The 23,285-nt window shown below is 33.4% G+C and overlaps 1 protein-coding gene across 4 annotated transcripts in view; it reads right to left on the reverse strand.

Moving 5' to 3' along the window:
• The window catches only part of ARHGAP5 (Rho GTPase activating protein 5), a 103,494-nt gene that overhangs the window by 40,142 nt on the left and 40,067 nt on the right, over positions 1-23,285 (reverse strand). For 2 of the 4 annotated variants that reach the window (XM_074289553.1, XM_074289551.1), the window contains exon 3: positions 1,863-2,010. The exons of 1 other annotated variant lie outside the window; for it this stretch is intronic. In XM_074289553.1, the coding sequence (XP_074145654.1) occupies positions 1,863-2,010 (148 nt within the window). The remainder of the gene's footprint in view (positions 1-1,862; positions 2,011-23,285) is intronic. One more of the 4 variants, XM_074289554.1, reaches the window with a different exon arrangement.

Below are 23,285 nucleotides of genomic sequence, written 5' to 3' on the forward strand. Positions count from 1 at the left end.
TAGGAAAAATATACTGAATATTAATAATGACCATTTTCCATTTGAGAAATATTTAGGGGCAGCTAGGTTGCTCAGTGGATAGAGCACCAGCCTTGAAATCAGGAGGACCCGAGTTCAAATCTGGTCTCAGACACTTAACACTTCCTAGCTGTGTGACCCTGGGCAAGTCACTTAACCCCAGCCTGGGGGGGGGGGGGGAGAGAAATATTTAGAATAACCATTTATCACAATACTCAACAATTTTAAAAATCCAAACCAGTACTCCATATTTTTAATTTAGAAAGAAGGAAACAGTATTGGCTCAAGTGAAAAGGTCATATTATAAAAGGACAAGTAGATCCTTATTCCTTAAAAAGGCTTAGTGTACAAATCAATAACATTCATAAGATTGTAATTAGAGGTAGATGTGGGGTGGGTGCAGTGGTGATGATGCTAATTTCCAGTTGCATCTCCACATACAAAAGAAAAACTAGATCATAGGGATACTACCAAGTCCTACCTTCACTAAAACTTTGTAGCATAAGTAATTTTTTTTAACCTTTTAAAATATTAAATTTAAACACCAAAAAAGGGGAGGGAATGTTCATGTACAAAGTAGAGCAGAAAGAGGATCATATATGAAACTATGAAATTCTGTTATCTGCCCTTTGCAAACACACATGATAAATCCAATATGTTATGCTGAAAGCTGTCCTTGATTGTCTTTATTTTTCCCCTAAATTTCCTAAGGGTCTGTAAATCCAAAAAATATATATTTAAAATGCTATCTTTCCTTTCTTTTTATCCTGAATAACGTATTTCTTCCCAATATTCTGTTTGGGGGCTAGAGTTTGGGTCAGGGTGGGATTGAATACTAGCATACTAATTTATTAGAAGTGATTTTGACTAATTTTGCAAACAGTTAATTTTCAAAATTCAATTAGTCCAAGATGTTAAAAACAAAAACAAAAACCAAGAAAAATAAACAAAACACTATCCCTCACAACTGACTATTATGTAAGGGGAAGAAACATAGCATTGTAGATAGAGAATGTCTCAAATAACGAAGACTTAATTTTAAGTATTGTGTCTCGACACATATTAAGTTATTTCTCTCTCATGGAATCCTCTGGGGCTTTAAGTTAAAGAATACTTCCAGATCTAAATTATCAGAGGAACTTTCTCAGTGAGAGTACCCTACTTCAAAGAAATTACAGGTCCTGACATCACAATAATAATGCCTTCTTCCTCCTCATCAAAATATTAACTTTAGAAAGGAATAAGACTATTGGGAAGATACTTAAGAGTTTTATATACATCCCTAACAATACAAGTAAAATCACAGCAATCCAGGACATATAAATATATAAAATGTTAGAAATAGATTAGGAGCTTCTCATACTTCTTTTAAAAAGTGCTATGAAAGGAAAAGGAACTTAAGGAAAATGTACTTATATATTACTTGCTTCTGGGAACATTTCTGGTTTTCCATTCAAAAGATAAAATACCTCTTGATTAAGTAAATAGCAGTATTATACTTTATTTTATTATATTTTATTTATACTTTATTTATTTTTAATTCCAAGATAAAATATATCAAGTATCTTCAGTATTTCATTCAATAGTATGATGCTACATTACAAATATAAGCTCCCAAATTGCAATGTGAACATAAATATCTTTCAATATCATTTACAATTAATTTTCCTAAATACATTAGGGATTCAACTCTAATAATGAAAGGAATATGCCACTTTCAAAATGTAAGCTTTTGCACATAGTGAAAGTTGGACTGTGAAGACACACTCATTTAATTTTAATTCACCAAAGAAATAGTAGTTTAAAAAAATCAAATTATTCTCATAGTGACATTTCTAACCTACCTGTATCTTCAATAAATTCCACACATTTTTCAACGAACAGTGGTATAGGCTTCTCAGGTGAAACCAGATCCTGTAGGGGCATCCCAAAGTAATTACTTTCCCAATTCCTACGGGTTGGTGGATTGAAAGTCTTAGTTTTCTTTTTCTGCTACAATAAAACATATTAAAGTTACAATACTATTAACATCAGGCCATTAAAAAATAATGCTATTAGTATTAATCAAAATATTTTTTTTTGTTAAATGAGGAATAACAGTTTAGCTATATGACTACATGACATCAGTAAATGAAAATTATTCTTGTACATTCATGTTACCTTATGTTTATAAGGTGCTCTGAAATTAGTTATACTTTGTACCCAGAAAGAATTGGTGGTATACTTCTATCCTATATATATATGAAAACAGAGTCAAAGTACCTCAAAATACATTGCAGAGAACATCAATCTCTAGTGACATTAAGTCACATGACTAAGTATCCATAATTTTTTAAAAAAATTATAATAAATGCTGACTAAAAAAGGAAAATTCCATCACAGTAAAGGTCACCTAAAAATTGTTTTAGCATATATTTATTCTGATACTTTAACATACTCAGGTGTAGAGTCATTTCCAAGATTCATGATTAAGACTAAAACTATGTAATACAATATGGTTTAATATACCTTTTTTGCTTTTGTTTTTGGAAACTGCGGCATTTCTACTAAAATAAACATCCTCAAAGTAAAGGGAAATTAACAACAAATGACCATTTCTATTGATATATATTAAGATGTTATATATATATATATATTTCCTGTATAGAGAGTTCCATGGGAATACAGTTTAAATCTCTCCATTAGTCAAATATTATATTCAGAGTTGTGAATACTCTAAATCCAAAACTGTTACAGAAACAGACCTGGTACATGAAGTTCTAATATACTGTTCCTCATACTATTCTTCATGTTAGATAACAAAAGTACAATGGTAGATGTAGGGATATGGTGTTTGGTAGACACAACAAAAAGCAATTTTTTTCTATGTAATCCATAGCACCCAAATATATTATAATTGGGGAAAGCAAAAGCACAACTAATTATAGACATAAAGTGTTTAGAATAATTACAGTATGATATAAAACTGCTTTGTTCAGTACAAAAAGTTTCAGACCTGGAATCAATAAAGTTCTAATACAGCCCTAGACAGTTCACTTAATCCTGTTTGCCTCAGTTTCTCATCTGTAAAATGAGCTGGGAAAGGAAATGGCGACCACTCCAGTAAGCTTTATCAAGAAAATCTCACAATAAAACTGCTTACAAAAACTATCTGATGATGCCAGCAACTAAGCTTCCAGTAAATTCTTTCTAAGTACTTTTAAACACAAATGTATATGCCATAATCTTTCCTCAAAAGTAATCATATGTAAGAGCCTCTAAATGAAATGACTGTAATTGTGCTATTCAATAGTGTCAGTAGTATCATACTCTTTGTGATGCCATTTGGGGTTTTCTTGGTAAATCAAATGAAGTGGCTTAAGTGACTTAAGCAGGATCACAAAACTAGTTAAGTGTTTAAGGCCTGATTTGAACTCAGGAAAATGAGTTTTCCTGATACCAGGCCCAGTGCTCCATCTACTGTATCACCTAGCCTTGTATATAGTAATAGGCTTCATTAATATTTACATTTAATTCTAAATATATTTTTAAAAAGAGAGAAAGGATATAGACAATTCTACATGAAACCATGAATCTATTTCATCATGCTTGTTTCTTTAGGGAAAAAAGTATATAAAAAATCTTGCACATTATTTTCAAACTCTTTTATTTCCTTCTGAATTTCTATTCTCTCCTGTGCATTAACAAAAAAAAAAAAAAAAAAAAAAAAAAAAAGTTTCAATGATTCTCTTGTTGGGAGGGCACCATTACTACTAACTTCTTTTCTCTTCTAATCCTCCTCTTAGAAGAGGGAACTTTTTTCTTTTAACACCACAGTGGCCAGTTCCAAACACATACATCTCTGCAAGTGTATTCATCATTTTGTCAGGAGGTGGTTAATATGCTTCATTAGCATCTTTTCATGAAATAGATAGTGCTAGGTCTGGAGTTATATGAAGAGTACTAGTTCTAGTAGGATATATGAAACTGCTCAATACTGAACAAGTCACTTAACCTATTTGCCTCAATTTCCTTGGCTGTAAAATAGGGATAAAAACAGCCTCTATCCTCCAGGACTATTGCAAGGATCAAATGATATAATAGTTCTAAATATGCTTAACTAAATGTGCTATAACTGTCACATAGTAGGTACTATATAAAATAAATGCTTATTCCTTTTCTTTCTATCAAAGATCCTCTAGAATCTTGGTTGGTCACTACATTTTTTTTTTTTTTTTTACAGTACTCAAACTCCATGCCTACAATGCAGTTCTTTCCCACTTCCACTTTGGAGAATTCCTCATATCTTACAAAATGAAATTAAGAACCACATTCTAAAGAAAACATTTTCCTGATTACAACTATGAGTGACCTGCCTCCCTAACCATTCAGGTGCTTTGTAATTATTTTGCATAAACTTAAAGGTACGTGCTGTCTCATTCAACAAAATAAAAGTTTTTTGTGAACAAGGATTGTTTAATTTTTGTCTCTGTTCTCAGCCCTGTACATGATATATGGAAGCACTTGATAAAGTGAGCTACTTTTTCTCCATAATGTCATCAGCTCTTGAGTTTCATTTATTTTAGCAATTTTTGCCAATAGGTAAAGAAAGGAGAGAAAGAGAGAAGGCTAAGTGGAGAAATTGATTTTACAAAGTAGATTTTAAAAGGACCCATTTGACAAGCAAGAGAACCTTGCAAAAATAGAACCATAAAAACCCTTGGGAGATGTAGTGCAAGAAGGAATAGTCAACAGTATCAAACAACAAGACGAGTAGACAAAGACAAAAACTCAGAAAAGATCACTAGATTTTGGAATAAGAAAGCAGTTTCAGCTAAATGGTAGGAACAAACCCAAATTACAAGGAAGTAAGAAGAAATAATAAAAATTATGTGACAGAAAACCTTTTCTGGGAAGGGACAGATACAGAACAGTAGCTTTCAAATATGATAGAAGTGTGACATAAACTTGAATATGTTTGAAAGCAAAAAGAAAAGAGTTAGGGGATGAGGAAAGGAAAGCTAGAGATAAGATGTTTAAAATTAGAGTGAATGGATGACTAAAAGGACTATCTTCTAGGAGAATGAAGTATTGAAGACAAATGTAGACGAGTTGGCAATGACAAAAGCCATCTCACCCTCCATGACTGGAATAAGAAAGGGAAGGACAGAGAATGATGCTGAAGTGAAGAGGAAAGGGAACTCATAATGAATAGCTTTAATTTTTTTTTTTAAGTGAAGTATTAGGCAAGGTCCTCTGCTGAGAAAAGGAAGTAATAATTTATGTTTCTCAAAGAGAGAAGGTTGGAAACAGTTACTTTATTAGTGTAAAGAATGTGCTAGAGTAGAGCAACACTTCTTAAACTTTTTCCACTCCTGAAGAAATTTTTACCATTTATTAAAAATGAAAGGAAATTTGCATATTAATGAGATGGATTGTTACCTTATTTTTACATAAAGAAATCTTGGTAGAATATTGTGATATTGTAGGATATAAAGCATTCTGAAACCTTTAATTGCTATCAAATTTTTCACAGCCCCCACAAATAGGATCACAACTCACAGTTTAAAAAGCTTACTGTTAGAGTAATGGTTCTCAAATGTTTTAGATTCAGGTTTCTTTTACCCTCTCAAAAATCCTTTGAATGCTTCAAAGAGCTGCTGTTTATGTGAATTATGGTTATCAATATTCATCATATGAGAAATAGTTTTGACCTCACACACCTTCAGAGTAAACCACAGAACCATACTTTAAAAATCACTTTGCAAAAAGGAAAATTGATTAGGGAAGCCTGTAAAGACCAGAATTTAGAAGTACAATTCAGGTTAGAATAACACTAATCATGGAGAATTCAACATAACTACAACTTCCTCCAAATGGCACTAAACACCTCATGGGAAAAAAGATGACAGGAGTAACCAAAAATTGGAGGTTGAAATGGAAGAAACAAAACATTGTGACAAAGGATTCAAAGATCATAGATAGTGTGCAATTGAACTGGTTAATTAAATGGACAAAGTTTTGAAGGGATGAAATTAAGGCTGGAAAAGTATTGTCCTGAGAAAGCAAGAAATGGGAAAATAATAGAAGGTTGCAATGAAGAGAAGAGGAGTAAGGCACAGAAAGCCCTTAAAAAAAAAACAAAAAAAAAAAAAAAAACAGAAGAAATGATCAGATAAATAAGTTACCATTTGGGGAGATGGAATATTTTGAGTGATGATGATGATGAAATCAAAGGTATTCTCATTCCTCTGAATGCCTAAGGAAAAGTAAAGGTATAGACCTCAAAGGAATTTAGTCTTTCCATGAGGCAATTCTTTCCAAACATTTATTAGAAAAAAAAAAAAAAAATGTTTTTTTTTTCTGAATCCACCCCTCCCCCCCCAAAAAAAAATGAATCAAGAAATCAGGGAAAAGTGTAGTGATTCACCTATGAAAATTAAAGACTATCAATATTGGGAATGTTGTTGATTCAAAGCACATAAAGCAAGCAAGCACAGGAAACAATGATACTATTCCAGTGTTTGAATATTCACTATAGGCTACTGTTCTTTGAAAATATTCCTAAGCTTAATATTTCTTTTTAGATGTTCATCAATGAGTAAAAGAAATAATGAAGATGGAAGGAAAATGAGTCGGTTTGTTGCAAAATAAGTTTTAAATCATAATAGTATCCTGATGTGCAACATGACAAACCATGCATTTAAAAACACGCTTTTAAAAAAGGAAAACCCCTAAAACTTTTTAGTATAAATACAGAAAATGCTCTACTATTTATTATGGCCATTCATTAATATTTTAAAACACAAATGGAATATATTATGAAAAATACAGAATAACAATGATTTCAGCAATTACTGAAAATTCCTATGAATTATATTCTGTTGTTCTTGGATGTAAAAGAGTAATGTATGCTGGGAATTTGGAAAAATTAAAACCAAGGAGGCTCATTAACTAGGAAGAAAATTTGAATAGACACTAATATTTAAGTTTTAAGTGTTCAAACGAAGATGGGGATTGAGGGGAATAATATGAGGCTTACAGCAGCTTCCAGAGCAAGCTTTTTGCAGCCCCTCAACTCTGGAGCCTTCCCTCTTTTAATTATTTTCTGTTTATTTTGCATATAGCTTATTTGCACATATTTGTTTGTTTATTGTCTTCCTCATTTAGATTATGAATTTCTTGAGGGTAGAATGAATTGTCTTTTGCCTCTTTTTATATATAACTTGTAGTTCCTGACACACAGGCACTTACTAAATATTTCCTGACTAATTAGATACTGAAATCCTGGACAAAGTATAATGACCTGGAGGCATAGAAATAACAGCCACAAAGATCTGGATATGATTATTCACTTGGATAGGATGAACCACAAAGAGAAGGTTGTTGAATGAAATGAGATAAGGGAAGGGCCTGGAAATAGCAACAAAGTATACTTACTTCTTGCTCCCAGTCTACTCAGTGCGTTAGGGGATATAAGAAAAAATATATCTAGTACTGGAAAGTCTGAAATATAATAGCTATGAGGGAAAGCCAGGCTTCTGTGATTATACAGAGAAAGAAAAGCATGCAATAAGCAATGCAGTTTGCTAAAGAGAGAATAAGTATTCTACAGAGCAGTAGGAGAAAGCAAAATTGAAAAAGAGCTCAGGAAAGATAGATCTAACATGATTAAGTACAAAGAAGCAGGAGGTAGGGATCTCGTTAGAGATTTGGGGTCTAGACAGACTATAGGCTTACACTGTAAATCTTTTTTTAGTAGCAATGACAATGCTGATTATAGTACTCAAGAAAAAAATAAAAAAACTCAAGTAAAGGATGTATGGTAGAAAAGTAGATGGCAAGATACCTGTTGCCAACTAGGCCCTAGGTGAGATAGATGAGATGACGCTCTTTCTGGAACCGAAAACTTAAAATGAAGTTTGCCTTATTCATCTTTTTTCAACAGCATAGGGAACTTTTGCCCCAGAACAAAACCCAAAGGTAGGGTGTTTTGTTTTTTTTTTTAAACAAATGACCTGGATTATTAGATTCTAGCTCATCTGTTCATTCTTTCCACCTCTTCCTCACTCTTTCCATTTTTATTTCCCATCTTTTCTCATCTAAATGGAAGGAAAAAGTGGACAAAAAATTTTTTCCTTTGTCAAAAAATATTTTTTCCTTTTAACATATGTAGGTATTCATCAGGGAATAAATAAGTTCCCTATTCTAATGATAAACAAATGGGAAATGATGTATAACTTACCTCAAAGTTATGCTTTAGACAAAATAAATGATCCTCTCCTAGATGGAGAAGATGGAAGCAGGAAACTAAATGAAGAGGATGCCATATTTATAGGAAGAATATTGTCCCAAATGTCATAATAACATCATTTTGAAATGGCAACCAACTTTATCATAATGTCCACCTGGGTGTTGATAAATGTTTAATAACCAACAATTTTGAGGGGGGAGGGAATGTACACAAGACACTTTAAGCTTAATCTGCATTATTAATATTTTCTCAATCACTTTCTTAAGTCTAAGCAATCAACAAAATAAATCAAGCCTTTATTCGTAGAAGACTTTCCAAATGTGTACAACTGTTCACACCGAAAATTTAACAACTAAGCAAAGTTGGCTCCAGTATATTGCTGAATTAATGTCCTTAATGATGCTGTTTAAATCAAGACTTCCTTCATTTGTGCTGAGGCTGAAAATACAAACAGTGCTCAACTCATGAACAAACTATAATCCGACCATTGATTGTTTGGAATTCAGAATTTTAGAAATATAAGAAAATCTGAGGGTTTCAAGGATAAATCATATGACCTAACCAACCCATTATGCAGCTAATTTATAAAACATCGTAACACAACCAGTGCTCACCATATAATAGGTCTTAAAATAAAAGGAGTCGACCATGTAATTTTTGCAACATTTACAAGTATTATATTGATGTGAAAAAAATATAAAAATTGGTTGAAATTTTTTATTATGAATGCTAATGCTAAAGAGAAGGGTTTAATTAAGAGTAGGAAGATAATTTCTCAGGAAATTCTAAAGAAGACTTCAGAACATTTGCAAGGTACTTAAAAGTTATGCTATATAACTTTTACATTTATCCTACAATTGCTTCTGTGTGACATGAAAGTGACTGATGGTGGGCTTTCAAAATGTAGTATCAGTAGGATAAAAGTACTATTTATAAAGTACTAGTTATAGAATTTTAACTAAATTAATCAAATTTCCTAATTTTACTATTTTTTAAACATAAATGTATTAAACTATGAAATGTTACACTAGATTTTATGCCTTTAGCAGACTTAGCATAATTGCTTAGTAAATCATTCTTAAAACTTTTCTAATAAATTTGGGGGAAAAAAGTAAATAACAAGAGTGGCACTGCCTTATCTAAGCATATAGCAGTCAATACTAGTAGATAATGGATAACTTTCGGAAAGCTATGTCCTATAAATTTAATGTGCACAGCAAATATACTTAAATCTTACCTCCTTCAAAAAATTATCTTAAAGAGCTATTCTTACTGCCAAAAAAGACTGAATAAATCAAATGAATCCAAATAATTTTTTAAAAAATCCAACTCATTCTCAAAGTTTAACACTTTTTTCAAAACTCTTATGATTCACAACTATATTATCAGTAAATACTTCTTCAATCAAAATAGATCACAAAGACCTCTAAATGGGAGGTAATAATTGATCTTTATTGTAAGGGTTAAAAAGCCTCTGGGTGCAAGGAATACAGCTCAAGGCATGTGGGAAGACCTCAGGGATGAGAGATACAAGGCACAGGGGAGTCCTACGTGGAGGTGGGGCATAGCCCCAAGAGGCGGGTACCGGCTCCCTCCTTAGTGCTCTCAAAGCCTAGCATGCCTCCCTTCTTCTCAGGCCAATCCCATTATGGCCTGCCCATCTGGGTTCCTCAGGAGGAAATAAATATATGCTATCTAAGAATCAAGTTCTCTTTTGCTCCACCCACCCCTACCTCCAGGTGTTCTGTCTCTGTGGGATCTGGGTTGGTGCCCAAAGATGGGGAAGTGTGGCCTAGTGTGCCAACCAACAGACATTAATAGCTCTAAGGTTAGAGTAGTCCAAAGGGGGGGGGAGGGGTGTAACACCTTATAACTGCAAAAAAGGTTCTACTATTATCCCCATTTTCAATTTGGGGAAATAAGAAGGGATAAATGACTTGCCCAAGGTCATATTACTAGCAAGTGGTATCAGATATAGCATTTGAACTTGACTTTCTGACACCAGGCCCAGTACTCACACAGTAGACAGTCACTATGAGCTCTACTGCACTTGCACCATCTCTCTTTCCTTTTTTTCTTCACCTCTCTCATTTCTATGCTGATTACCAAATTTACAAAATCAACTCTGATTTCTCTCCCTTACACTTCAGTGTCCTACCCAACATTCTACTAAATATATCCATCAAGACGTCCCCCTCACATTACATTACAAATATGTCCAAAATGGAACTTATTTTTTCCCTGCCAAACACAAACCATGTTCTTCTGTTGAGAACATTCACCTTTCAAGTCACTCAGATTCAACAGAATTTTCTTAAATGTTCCCCTCTTCCTTCCCCTCCAAATCTCTCTATTGCCAATTTTACCCACTTCTATCTTCATAACATCTCTCACATCCACTCTTTCATCTCAGGTTTTTATCACCTCTTATTCCATAATAGATCTTTTTCTTCTAGATCCTCCTCCTCAATTCATCCTCTAATGCTGCCAAAATGATATTCCTAAATCAAAAAAACTCCTCTATTTGGCATTTAAAACTTTTAACAATATAGCTCTAATGTCTTTCCAAATAACAATCTTTGTCTTACATATTCTACATGCCAGTCAAATTGACCTTTCTATTCTTCATATATGCAATCAATCTTTCTTCTCCATGTCTCTGCACAATCCTTCACAACATTTCTCTTCCCCAAGAGCTTCAATTAAGGCTCAGCTTAAATGACAGTAACTACATAGAGCTCTTCCTGATCCTCCCAGTAACATACCTCTAATTCCCAAGTATTTCTCCCTAGTATAATGCAGTTCTTTGTGGGAAATGACTCTAAAAATTTTTGTCCTTGTATTTCCCAGTCTAACACGAAGTTTGATATAGAAAAAGCAATTAAGAATGTTAGTTGAATTTTTAAAAATTAATCAATTGGTCAATGATCCTTTAAGTGGTTTTCAGTTTTTCTCTTCCTACTATAAACCATGTTGCAATTAATATCTCTAACAAACTAAAACAAAAAAACAATATTCTAGGATTCACACCAAGTATGGATGTATCAAGGAGGACAACTATACCTGTAATATATTTAATCCAGCTTCTTAAACCCCACACAGGGTCTGGTAACTGAATGTACAGGTTGCAAATTAAGATTTTTATCAGAAAAATGTTTTTTTTTTTTTTAATATGCCTAATCTATCTGGGGTCACATAAAAATTTCTTGCCTGAAAAGGGATATTAATGGAAAAAAGTTTAAGAAGTTCTGCCTTAATACACATTTTATTTATTCACAACATTCAAATATTTTATAGTCAAAGAACTTGAGTCATGTAACTAAAATGACTAGACATTTTCTCTAATCTTCAAGATCTTTCACACTCCCCAAAACAAAGACTACAAATACCAAAGATATTAGCTGTTTCCATAGTTTAGAATATTTGGAACTCAAAATAAGGTGAGAAAAAAAAAAAAAAAAAAAAAAGAGAGAGAGACTTGACTTCTGAACTCTGAGCTCATGAAGCAACCCACCAAATTCCTGGCAGTAAGGTCACCAACCCAAAGGCTTGCAGCAAAAAGCAACTCTTCTTTCTATTGTCACAGAAATCTGTGCTCTAGACCCCAGCTTTTTAAACTATGGTTCTCAATTGTAAGTGGAGTTTAAGATGCCCTACTATAGGCTGTGGAAGTTTCCTCAAATCTTGGTGGCCAGTGTGAGGGCAGCATTCTCAGTTGCTTAAGAGTTCCACAGAAGAACTCTATTCCATACTCAACTCCCTATTTCTCTTAGAAGTGTGACCAGAATCCCCTCTAGCTACAATAGTAGAGCTCTGAACTTCTCAGCTAGAAAACTGAGAAATAAAGGGAATAGGACAGGTCACCAATGTATGGGAGGACTATGCAGCACTTTGCTCAGCTTTTAAAGAGACCAGCATCCATCTGGCTGCTAGAATTCAGTATCCCCTTTCTCCTCTGTCAAGTCACTTGGGACAGACTATTTCTATTTAGCTAATGAATCATAAACTACACAGATGAGAAAAGGCTAAAATGCTTTGAGACTATTCCCCAGGGAAACCACCATCACAAGGAAGAGTCAGAAGGTGAACAATAAGGGGATAAATAATAGAAGCTACCAAAACATAAGAAGAAAACTCAACTCTTTTCTTTACTCAAATTGCCACCACCCACTCTCACTGGACTACAACAATAAGTCTTCTAATTGATTGGTTTCCTTGCCTTAAATCTCTGTCCACTTTAACTAAATCTCTATTCAGGTGCCAAAATTAATTTCCTGAAGCACAGGTCTAAATTCATTATTTATTCCCTACCTGAAAAACTTCACTGCTTCTCTATTATCTCCAGAATCAAAGATAAAAACCTCAATTTGGCATCTCAAAGTCTTTATATCTTGGTCCCCCTTCCTCTCTTTCCACAACCTAAGATGCAGTTCTACACTGGCTTTCTTGCTTGCTATTACTCATATGAAATACTCCATTTCTCAACTTTAAGCCTCTGTACAGATTGCCTTCCTCTCTCCTCCAACTTCACAATGCTCTCCCCTTCTTCCTCACTCCTTGTCTTTTAAATTTACTTGGCTTCCTTCAAGTTTCAGCTAAAATTAAACACGCAGAAGGCCTTTCAACTCCCACATTTGCTAGTGCTTTCTCCTCTGAGATTACCTCCTACCTACTCTGTGCACAGTTTATATACACCCAGGATTTTTTTTTTAAGGTTTTTTTTTTGTTTGTTTTTTAAAACCTGTCTCATCTATAACAGCGTGAGCTACTTGGGGAAAGAGGCTGTTCTGTGTTTTTGTTATTGTTTTGTATCTCCAGGACTTAGCACTAAATCTGAACCACAAATGTTTAATAAATGCTTTTTGAATAACTGATATATGGGGAGAAATGGTACAAAAAAGGCCTTTAAGATTTTAATCAGGCAGCTGACTAGTTTATTTGTACTCTGCACAAAGAATATAGTGCTGAAACTTGAATCAATATGATTTCAAATCCCATACTTAAAACAATGACTAGATAATCCTAGGCAAATCACTTAACCTCTGTTTGCCTCAGTTTCCTCAAATGTAAAATGGAGATAACAGCACTTACATATTGTGAGATATTTGTGCAAAAAAAAAAAAAAAAAAAAAAAAAAAAAAAAAAAAAGGTGCTTAGTACAATATCCAGCACATATTAGTTACTCTATAGATGCTTATTCTCTTTCCTCCCTTCTTTCCCTACCAAGTCAAAATATTTTATTAACATCAAGCAATAAACACATAAGTATCTTATACTATTCTGTTGTATAAGAGGGAAAATGAGTCTGCTCTGTAATTTTGTACAAAAATATGCCTATTCCCCTAGTAGCTCCTCAAGGCATGGTTTACTTCTTTTTTTTTTCCCCATTGTATCCCTAGTGTCTAATCTACAGTCAGTCTCTGGCATTTAACATGTGTTTATTGTTAATTATTATGTCATTAAGTTTACCCTTAGTCCCGGCATAAAATTATCTTTGCTAAATAGTCTAAGATGCTGTGATTTTTTTCAGTCAGAAATCTCCTTCAAACAAAATCACAATCCCTTTAAGATTTCAATTTCAGATATTTGGGGTGTGGGTGCAGTAGATAGAGCACCAGCCCTGAAGTCAGGAGGACCTAAGTTCAAATATGGTATCAGATATTTCACATTTGCTAGCTGTGTGAGCCTGGGCAAGTCCCAAGCTCCTTCACACTACCAAAAAACAATAGCCAGAACAAAGAGCAAACAGACCTAATGGCATTCAGATATAGATAAAGTAAAAATAACATCTTTAAAAAAAGAAAAAAAATTAGTATTACAGAGTTATGTATTCTGGAAATTTGGGACAGATAGTGAGTTAATGAGAACTTAGTCCAAGTAGGCTTCATGGAGAAGATAGGAATTGAAGTGAGCCTTAAAAGCTAAATAGAATTTAAATGAGGAGAAAAATTAGATGATATTCTTAGATGGGTGGGGCTGGGAGATTGTCAATTTGGAAGTCTTAGTTAACCCTAACTGCCTCATAAACAAATAAAAAAAAACTGTTTTAGTTCAAAATTTTGTTTTCTATAGCCATCCTGTGACTGAAGATCTTTGAGAATTCAAGATCATCATCCCCTTATAATAGGGCATCTGAACAAAACTCAGGCATTTAGGTCAAGCAGATGTTAGCTAATACACACTACTATGTAATGTTGGTTTCATTTATATTATTAATTATTATTATTATTATTATTAGCAGAACTACTCTGTACCAGGCACTTTGCTAAGTGATTTGTAAGTATTATATATTTGATCCTCCCAACAATTGTGCCTGGGGGGTAGGCACAATTATTTTCTTTTACAGATGAGAAAACTGAAGCATACAGAGGTCAAATGACTTGTCCATAGTAATTCAATTAGTAAATGTGTAAAGTCACATTTAAACTCAGATCTAGTTTCTAACTCCAAGTCTGGCATTCTACCCATTTCATCAACTTGCTGACTCATTTTATTGCCTAGTGGGTTTCCCTTGGTTTTTAACCAATAGTTCTTTGTCAGCTCAAAGATATCTTCAAATTCTACATGAAAAAAATCTAGAATACATTAGTGGTGATGGTCTCTATTCAATCATGAAATCTGAAAGATTAATCCAACATGTGCTAGAGAAGATAAGCATTCCCTTTTTAACAATCCTAAAAAGAAGTTGCTTAACTCAGGTTCTGAGAACTTCTGGTGATAGTGATTTACTAATAGCCCAAACGACTAGTAAGTTTAACTTGTACAAATTTACTTTTCTAACTTCTATTCAGTGTTTCTACTTCTACCTTCTGAGAGGAAAGCAAAACAAGTATAATTTTTTTTTTTTTTTACATGACAGCCTTTCAAATATTTGAAGAGAACTGTCATGTCTACCTCCTTGCACATAGTCCCCAAAGTTCTAATGGGCAGATATCTTCAGGTCCTTCAAATTATAGACAGCAAGGTTTAAAGTCTTCTCACCAACCTGATTTACCTCTATGGGTACATTCTAGTTTTTTCAATGTCTTTGGCAAAATGTGGCACATAAAACACTACAAATGTGATGTTACCAAAACAGAGTACAAATGAACCAGTATCACCCATATTTTACATTATCTTCCCCCCCCAAATTATCTTTCCACAAAATAATCAGAGAACATGTAGTGTTCTATACTACCTTACCTCTGCAAAGAAAGGATATTAGTACATTCCCTTCTTTGAGATCAATCTTGGTCACTATAATGTTGAAGAAAAAAAATCTTAATACTAATAATTATATTTTAACAATTAACTTTAGGTGTGTCAAAAACCAATTTTATTGAATTTAAAATTATCAAGTCACGAGAGACTCCCAGCCCCACCCCATCTAAGAACATCACCCAATTTTTCTCCTCTCATTTACATTCTATCTAGCTTTTAAGGCTCACTTCAATTCCTATCTTCTCCATGAAGCCTACTTGGACTAAGTTCTCACTATCTGACCCAAATTTCCAGAACACATATAGTTGTAGTACAATTAAAAAAAAAAAAAAAAAAGTATAACTTATTTTTACTTTACCTATATCTTAATGGCATTAGGTCTTTTTCCTCTGTGTTCTGGCTATTGTTTTTGGTAGTGTGAAGGGCTCACATAAATGGAATAAGCATTTGTCTCCAAACTTACACCTCTTCCAAACTTTCCCATTTCTATAGAAGGTATTAGCATCCTCCCAGTCACCTAGGTTTACAACTTTTAAGTTATTTTCAATGTTTATTACTCATTCCCACACTAGAATATAAGGAATGGATCCTCAGCTGGCAAATTTTGTCATTCTATTATTACTACATCTGTTTCATCTGTCCCCTTCTCTGGGTTCACACTATAGCACCTAATCACCCTAATTAGTTTCTCATCAAGAAGACTCTCAAACTGTTTATACCTTTTGATCCAGCAATGTCTCTACTGGTTCTATATCTCAAAGAGATCAGAAAAGAGGGAAAAGGATCCACATGTTCAAAAATGTTTGTAGCAGCCCTTCTTATAGTGGCAAGAAACTGGAAACTGAGTGGATGCCCATCAGTTGGGCAAAAAATGAGTAAGTCGTGGTATATGAGTATAATGTAATATTGTTGTTCTATGAGAAATGATATGCATGCTGATTTCAGAAAGACCTGGAGAGACTTAGGTGAACTGATGCTAAGTGAAGCAAGTAGAACCAAGAGAACAACTGAACACAGTAACAAGAAGATTATGTGATGATCAACTGTGATGGATTGGCTCTTTTGAACAGTGAAGTGATTCAGGCCAATTCAAATACACTTTGATGGAGAGCACCATCCATAGCCAAAGAAAGGACTATCCAGACTGAGTGTAGATCACAACATAGTATTTTCACTTTTTTTGTTGTTTGCTTGGTTTTTTTTCTTTTTCTATTTTTCCCCTTTTGATCTCATTTTTCTTGTGCAGCCTGATAAATGTGGAAATATGTTTAGAAGAACTGCACTTGATTAACCCATATTAGATTACTTGCTATTTAGGGGAGAGGAGAGAGGGAAGAGAAAAATTTGGAACACGAGGTTTTGCAAGGGTGGATGTTGAAAAGTTATCTTTGCATGTATTTAGAAAAATAAAAAGCTATTAAAAAAAAGAAGATTCCCCATTCTAATCCATCCTCCAAATAACTGTGACATGGTTATAACCATTTTCTTAAAGTATATTATGACATCACTCCTCTATTCATACTATTTTTTCTGACAGCAAACATAAAATCTCCATTTGGCATTTGAAGTCCTCTCCCATCCTATATCTTATCCTAATCCTACATCTTTCTAGCTTTTTATACCATATTCCTTCCTCCTAGCAGAACTGCTAAACTGACTTTCCTGTTCTTCATATATACATTAAGATCTTAATAAAAACGCTTTTTATCAAAGGGAACTTTCAAGGTTAACAAATGAAGTAAATTAAGCTGTTTGGTTTCAACATTTATAAACAAGTGAAATAAACCACTGGAAGATTAAGATGTGTGTTTGAAAAAAATATGTAAAAAATATAATGCAAAAAAAATCTGTAAAGTTCTTGATTCAAGCCCTGGAAAACTTTATTTTATAAGTTTTACCAAAACAAAAAGGATCCAGAAGACAAACCCCAAAAGATTATGAACATTTTCTCCCACAAAAAAACTTTGGTCATTGGCAAAGTCACTGAACTTAGAGATCATGAATTTTTCTTAACAAAAAGTGTATATCCCATGTTTGTTGACCTTTTCTAAACATCAAGTAGTATTGCGCATGGAAGATATCTTCCAAAAAGAAATACATTTAATCTACATCTTCAAAGCAAAAAGTTTTAAATATCTTATGTTTTGATATCTTTTCTTCTCATATCTTAGTCTATACAATATTCTTTCATCAATACAATATAATGTTGCATTTTTTGGATACCATACCACATTGGGGATTCACAACAAAGTTGTAGTCCACTAACACTGCTAGGTCTTTCTTCAAAGAATTATTTTCTAGCAATATATTCACCTACACTATTGGTTTGTCTTTTGGACCAGATACAAGGTTTACATTTTATCCCAATAAATAAGCTTAACTTTACTGTCCTCATCTAGTAAAATTTTTAAACCCCAATTGGGTAACTCTATAAATAAGGTACGCTTTTAACATTTGTGGGATATGAACATTTGATAAGAATGTTTTCTATAGTTTAAACCAAGTCATTTATAAAATTAACAAAAATTAACAATAATGGCTCTTATGAATATACCATTTTAATGTTTTTAGAGAACTTTGCACACATTATATCATTTGATCCTCACAACCTGTGAGAGATATTATTAATAGTTGAGAATCAGGTTAAGTTATCCACAGTAAATGTGTGTCTACAGCATAGTTCAAATTCAGGTTTTTCTAATAAGAAGTCCAGCATGTTTTTCTCCACTCCACAAAATACAAACAAGATGCCCTGGGGGCATTTCGCTAAGGAACTTCCACAAGTAGGATCAAGATTATCAAATCAATCAACAGGTATTTGTTTACTAAATACCAGGTACTGGGTGAGGCCCTAAGAACACAAATACAAAAGCAAAACAGTAGGTTTCCTCTAGGAGTTTACATTCCAATTAAGAAAGAAAAGTAGCACCAAGGATAGGCAAAACAGAAAAAAGAACCAAGGAAAGGACGCACTACAGACAGAACAGAAAGGTCTTCATGGAGGTGACTTGAAGAAACTAGGGATTCTAAAGCAGGGAGGTAAGAAGGGACAGGAGATAGCTAGTATAAAAAGGATGGAAACAAAGATGAAGTGTCATGCATGAGGAACACCACTAGAGTGACTGGTCCAAAGAATATACAAAACAGAAGGTGTAATTAGGATGGAAAGTCAGATTATACAGTCAAGTGAAGAATTTTGATTGCCAAAGAAGCATGAGATGACAACTCGAATTTTAGGAAAATCACTTCAGTTCCTATTTGGAAAATGAATTAAAAGTGGGGAAGAAAATAGAACTAAGATGATCAATTAGGACATTATTCTAGATGAGAGATAAGAGTCTACATAGTAGGATAATGATATGAGTATAAAGAAAGGTGAAGAGGAGGAAAAAGTAGCCACATAACTACATCCCATACATTATGCTAATCATTTTACATATATTAGGTTTTTGACATAACAACTAACTTACAACCCTGTGAGATAGGTTATATATTAAACTTCATTTTACAGTTAAGGAAACAGGCATAAGTGAAGTGACTTTGCCAGGGTCACAAATGAATTCATGTTTTCCTGATTCCAGGTTCAATTTTTTATCTACTATATTACCAGCTGCCTTTAGAGAATGGCTGTTAGGTTTTGAAAACAAGCGAAATCTGGCAACCCATTGGCTTTGTGGAATAAGTGAGAGTGAGTAGTACAAGAGGGTAACATCAAGGATGCAAGTGCGAATGATTGGAAAGCTGGTGTACTGTAAGAAAAAAAAGGGAAAATTTTTGAAGACAGTAAGTGGATTTGAGAGGAAAAATAATAAATTCTGAAGTCTAGAGGTAGATCCACAATTAAGGACAGATAAGATAAAGATGAAAATCCAGCAGAGGGAAGTGAACAGAGATCTGACATGCAGGAGAAAAAGAGAACAATCTCAAAAGCCCAGAGGCTAAAGTACCTAGAAGATGGTGCTTAATATTCCAAATTTTACAGATTAGATACACAAAAAAGAGAAGAATTGGGGAAAGACTATTTTGCTTTTAACTTCATTAACTGATCATAGTTCATGGTACAATATGAACCATTGTTTCAAAAGTTCAATGAGTCAGTTAATGGTGTAATGAGCAACCCAAAAGGCTACTCAAGGCTAGTGCATAAAGAAAGGCACATTAAGAGTGAAAAAAGTGACAATACAGTTGTACTTGGAGACAGCTAGGTGGAATTGTGGAAGTACTGGATGTATCAATAATCAAAAAGAAAATGTTTTTCAGCCTGATTTTCTACACTTATAAAATGGGGAAAATAATTGCACATACCTCACAGAATTACTGAGAATAATAAATAATAAATAAGAATACATAAAGGATTTTATAGATTGTAAGCCATTAAGTTAAGTGTTTTAAGGACAACATTTTTTCTGCTGGATATCCACCTAAGGGAGGGGTGGAGAATGTCCAGTCTGCTGGCCTTATTTGCTAAAGCCACAAAGGTATAATAGCCTTCCCATTCTTGAATTCCAAAAACTGATAATTTTCATTGACCCCAAAATGAAATTATGAATATCCAAATAGCCCTTGGCAAAATAAATAAATAAATGAATGAATGAATGAATGAATGAATAAAAGTGCCCCACCTAGATCTGGAGTACTGTGTCCAGTTCTGAGGGTTGTATTTTAGGAAGGTTATTGATAAACTATCAAAAGAAGGCAACCAGAAAAGACGACCATGATGCTGATTAAGTCTTGAAATAATACCATAAGACAAATCAGTTAAACAAACTAGGGATGTTTTGCCTAGAGCAGAAATCTGGGGGAAATGGTAAAAGACACTCTCAAGTATTCCATGACTGTTCTGTGTAAGTGGGATCAAATATATATCCTAATATCCTATTACATATCTATATCTACATATCCAAATATATCCCATTAGTTCAGAGGACAGAAATCAGGAATAGGTAGAAGCCATTAACAAGGTAAATTTAGGCTTCTTTAGATGCTTCAAGTCCTTCCCATTCACCAGAATCTCTCAACTTTTAATAAAGGTTCAATAAGTACATAAGAAAGTCAATCAGCCTCTGGAATCTAAATTGTTTGAGCCAAAAGATAAAACTCATTTCAAATCATCTTGAATAACTAAAGATGAAATTTTTTTATTATTCTGTTTTAGTTTGCAAATTGGTAAGGACAAAGGAAAATGTGCTCTATACTTTGCTAAGACATTCAACCACTTGACTGATTAGGATTTCTACCTTCAATGAAACACAGAGCAACAGCACAAAGAGATGAAATGATTAAATGGTAGAAGATGGCAGTAATGAATGTGAGCAGAACTAATGATTATATTTAGATGTGAAAGATCCTTAAAAGCTTGAATTCTGAACTCATATTTCAAAAATGGGAAAACAAAAGATTAAGGCCTCAGTGACTTGCTTGAAGTTAGACAAAGTGAATACTGGTTGGAATCTAACTCCATGTCTTGTGACTAATTAGATCCAGCACTTTACTAGAAATGTTTTCTTAGAGGATTTCTTAACTTCAGAAGCAGTATTATATACACTTCATTATTATGATCCCAAACTAGCAAGGCCACTCAAGAAAACAAATACCAAAAATTTATCTCATATATTCATTCTTTATAGAAGGTTCTCATTGTTCTACAGCATATCCTACCCACAGTATAGTCTAATGATGACATGTATAAGTAGCAGTATCGAAAATATTAAAGTGATTATATGATTTATATCTATAAAGTACTTTATATGTTATCTCATTTTAATCTCATTCAAATCTGATGAAGTGGATGCTACTATTATTCCTACTTTAAGGTAAGGAAACCAAAACTAAGAAAGGTTGAAGGATTTGCTGGGGTCATAAAGCTAGAATCCTAGAGAAAAATTCAAACTTCCTGACCAAAATGCTTTAATGCTACCCAAACTATAGAAAAACCTATAGTAGAAGTTCTTTGAACTTAAAACAAACAAACAAAAAAAAGTTTTTATCATCCTATGTATTTCATGCTTTTAAAAACTTTTTAAAACTTTGAGAAAGGATCCATTGAGAAGGGGTCCCCCACTAAAGAAATTCATCATATTAAGAATCCAGGTCTCCAACATGATGGAGAGATAGATATTCTATGGAGAATTTTCATTAGGATATTATAAAAGAATGACAGGATGAAAAAAAAAAAAAAAAAAAACCACGATTGGGGTATGATCTACAAAGCTCAGAAAAATATTAAAATATCAAAGTTAATAAAATAAGACACACTGCTTTTTAAAAAAAACCCACTTTCTGTACATGTTTAACATAAATTATTTGCTGTTTAGGAGTGGTGATGGGGAAAGGGAGGGAGAATAAATTTGGAACACAAGGTTTTGCAAGGGTGAATGATGAAAACTATCTTTGCATATATTTTGAAAATAGTTATTACAAAAATTAAACTAAATAAAAATTTAAAGAAATGTCTTTTAACAATATAAACTATCCAACTTTGCATCAAAAATAGAAAACGAGCACAAAACGTCACAATATGAAATACCACAAAAATCTTTACTGCACTCTTTTCCTTTTTCCATGCTGTTTTCAGTATTTAATTTTTTAGGGTTTAGAATAGGATAATTGATACTCCTAGGGAAGATGAGAAGTTAGGTGGGCTTAAAGGAAATGGTTACTATTAGAACATTACACATCCATTAAAAAATCAGATGTTTTTGTTACACAAAACAGAAAACATTTGTTAACACAAGATTTCTTTTCTGTTGGAGAAAACCTGCTAATGAATGGCCAGACATTTGGTATTGTAGACATCAACCAAAGAAATGAGTCTGTTGAGAAGAACCGATTATTACGAATGCTGCTTTATAATAGCTGCAATCCCATGTGCTCAATGTGCAGTCAAACTTCACCTAAAGCAAACCAGCCAAAAGAAATCTGAATTACACACATACACACACACACACATATCTGGGGGAGATATTTTAAAAGTTCAGCAGGAAGATGACAATCTTAAAGACCAATTCACTGAAGCATAAATTCAAGCAGGGGATCATATACCAACCTGCAAATGCTTTAAGTACTAGTGTTGCTTAAGGATCAGCTGTGACAGTCTTCATTAGCAGAGACATTGAATATCAGAGTTGAATATCTGTTCAACTATTTGATAGACTGATACTATTTGTTGTCTTGGAAAAATAAATGTGACCCTAATTTATATACCTGAGATTGCTAACAAAGATATATTATCTGATTCTTCTGGTTTTGACAACTGGTCCATCTTTGATGTATACTTATTCTGTGAAACCTGATTCCCTCCCTCACTCACCCCATACCTAGATATTCCTTGGTCTTATTAATAATGGATGTGCATGTATTGAGTCATGCTTTTTATTGTATAAAAAATTGGCATCCAAACTCATTGTCAGGTTGCACAAGCCAGGGTAGTGGGCCTTGAGCTTTGCACCTAAGTATTTTGTTGGTTTGTTAATATTCCATTAACTAATAGTTATACTGTAAACATCCCCAGAAACTTGGGGTTATAGGACCTACTAGTTGCTGGACAGGGAGAAATGGCCCCTTATTCCCACATGTATCCTTTGTTCAAGAAATAGTCAATTTCAGGTCTTTGAACTTTTTCCACTCTTGACCTTTTTTAATCTGAGAAATTTTTATGTGCCTTTACATATATATGTAAATTAACTAGGCATATAAATTAAACATTTGCTGATAATAAATCATAATCATAACCACATTTAGTTATGAAATTCCTTAAGGAGCCACAAAGTACAGTTTAAAAAGCTGGAGTCTATCTGATCTATTCGCAATTTATCTATGAGAATACTCATGAGCA

This window comes from Sminthopsis crassicaudata, chromosome 2 (genome assembly GCF_048593235.1).
Source record: "Sminthopsis crassicaudata isolate SCR6 chromosome 2, ASM4859323v1, whole genome shotgun sequence".
NCBI classification, from domain to species: Eukaryota; Metazoa; Chordata; class Mammalia; order Dasyuromorphia; family Dasyuridae; genus Sminthopsis; species Sminthopsis crassicaudata.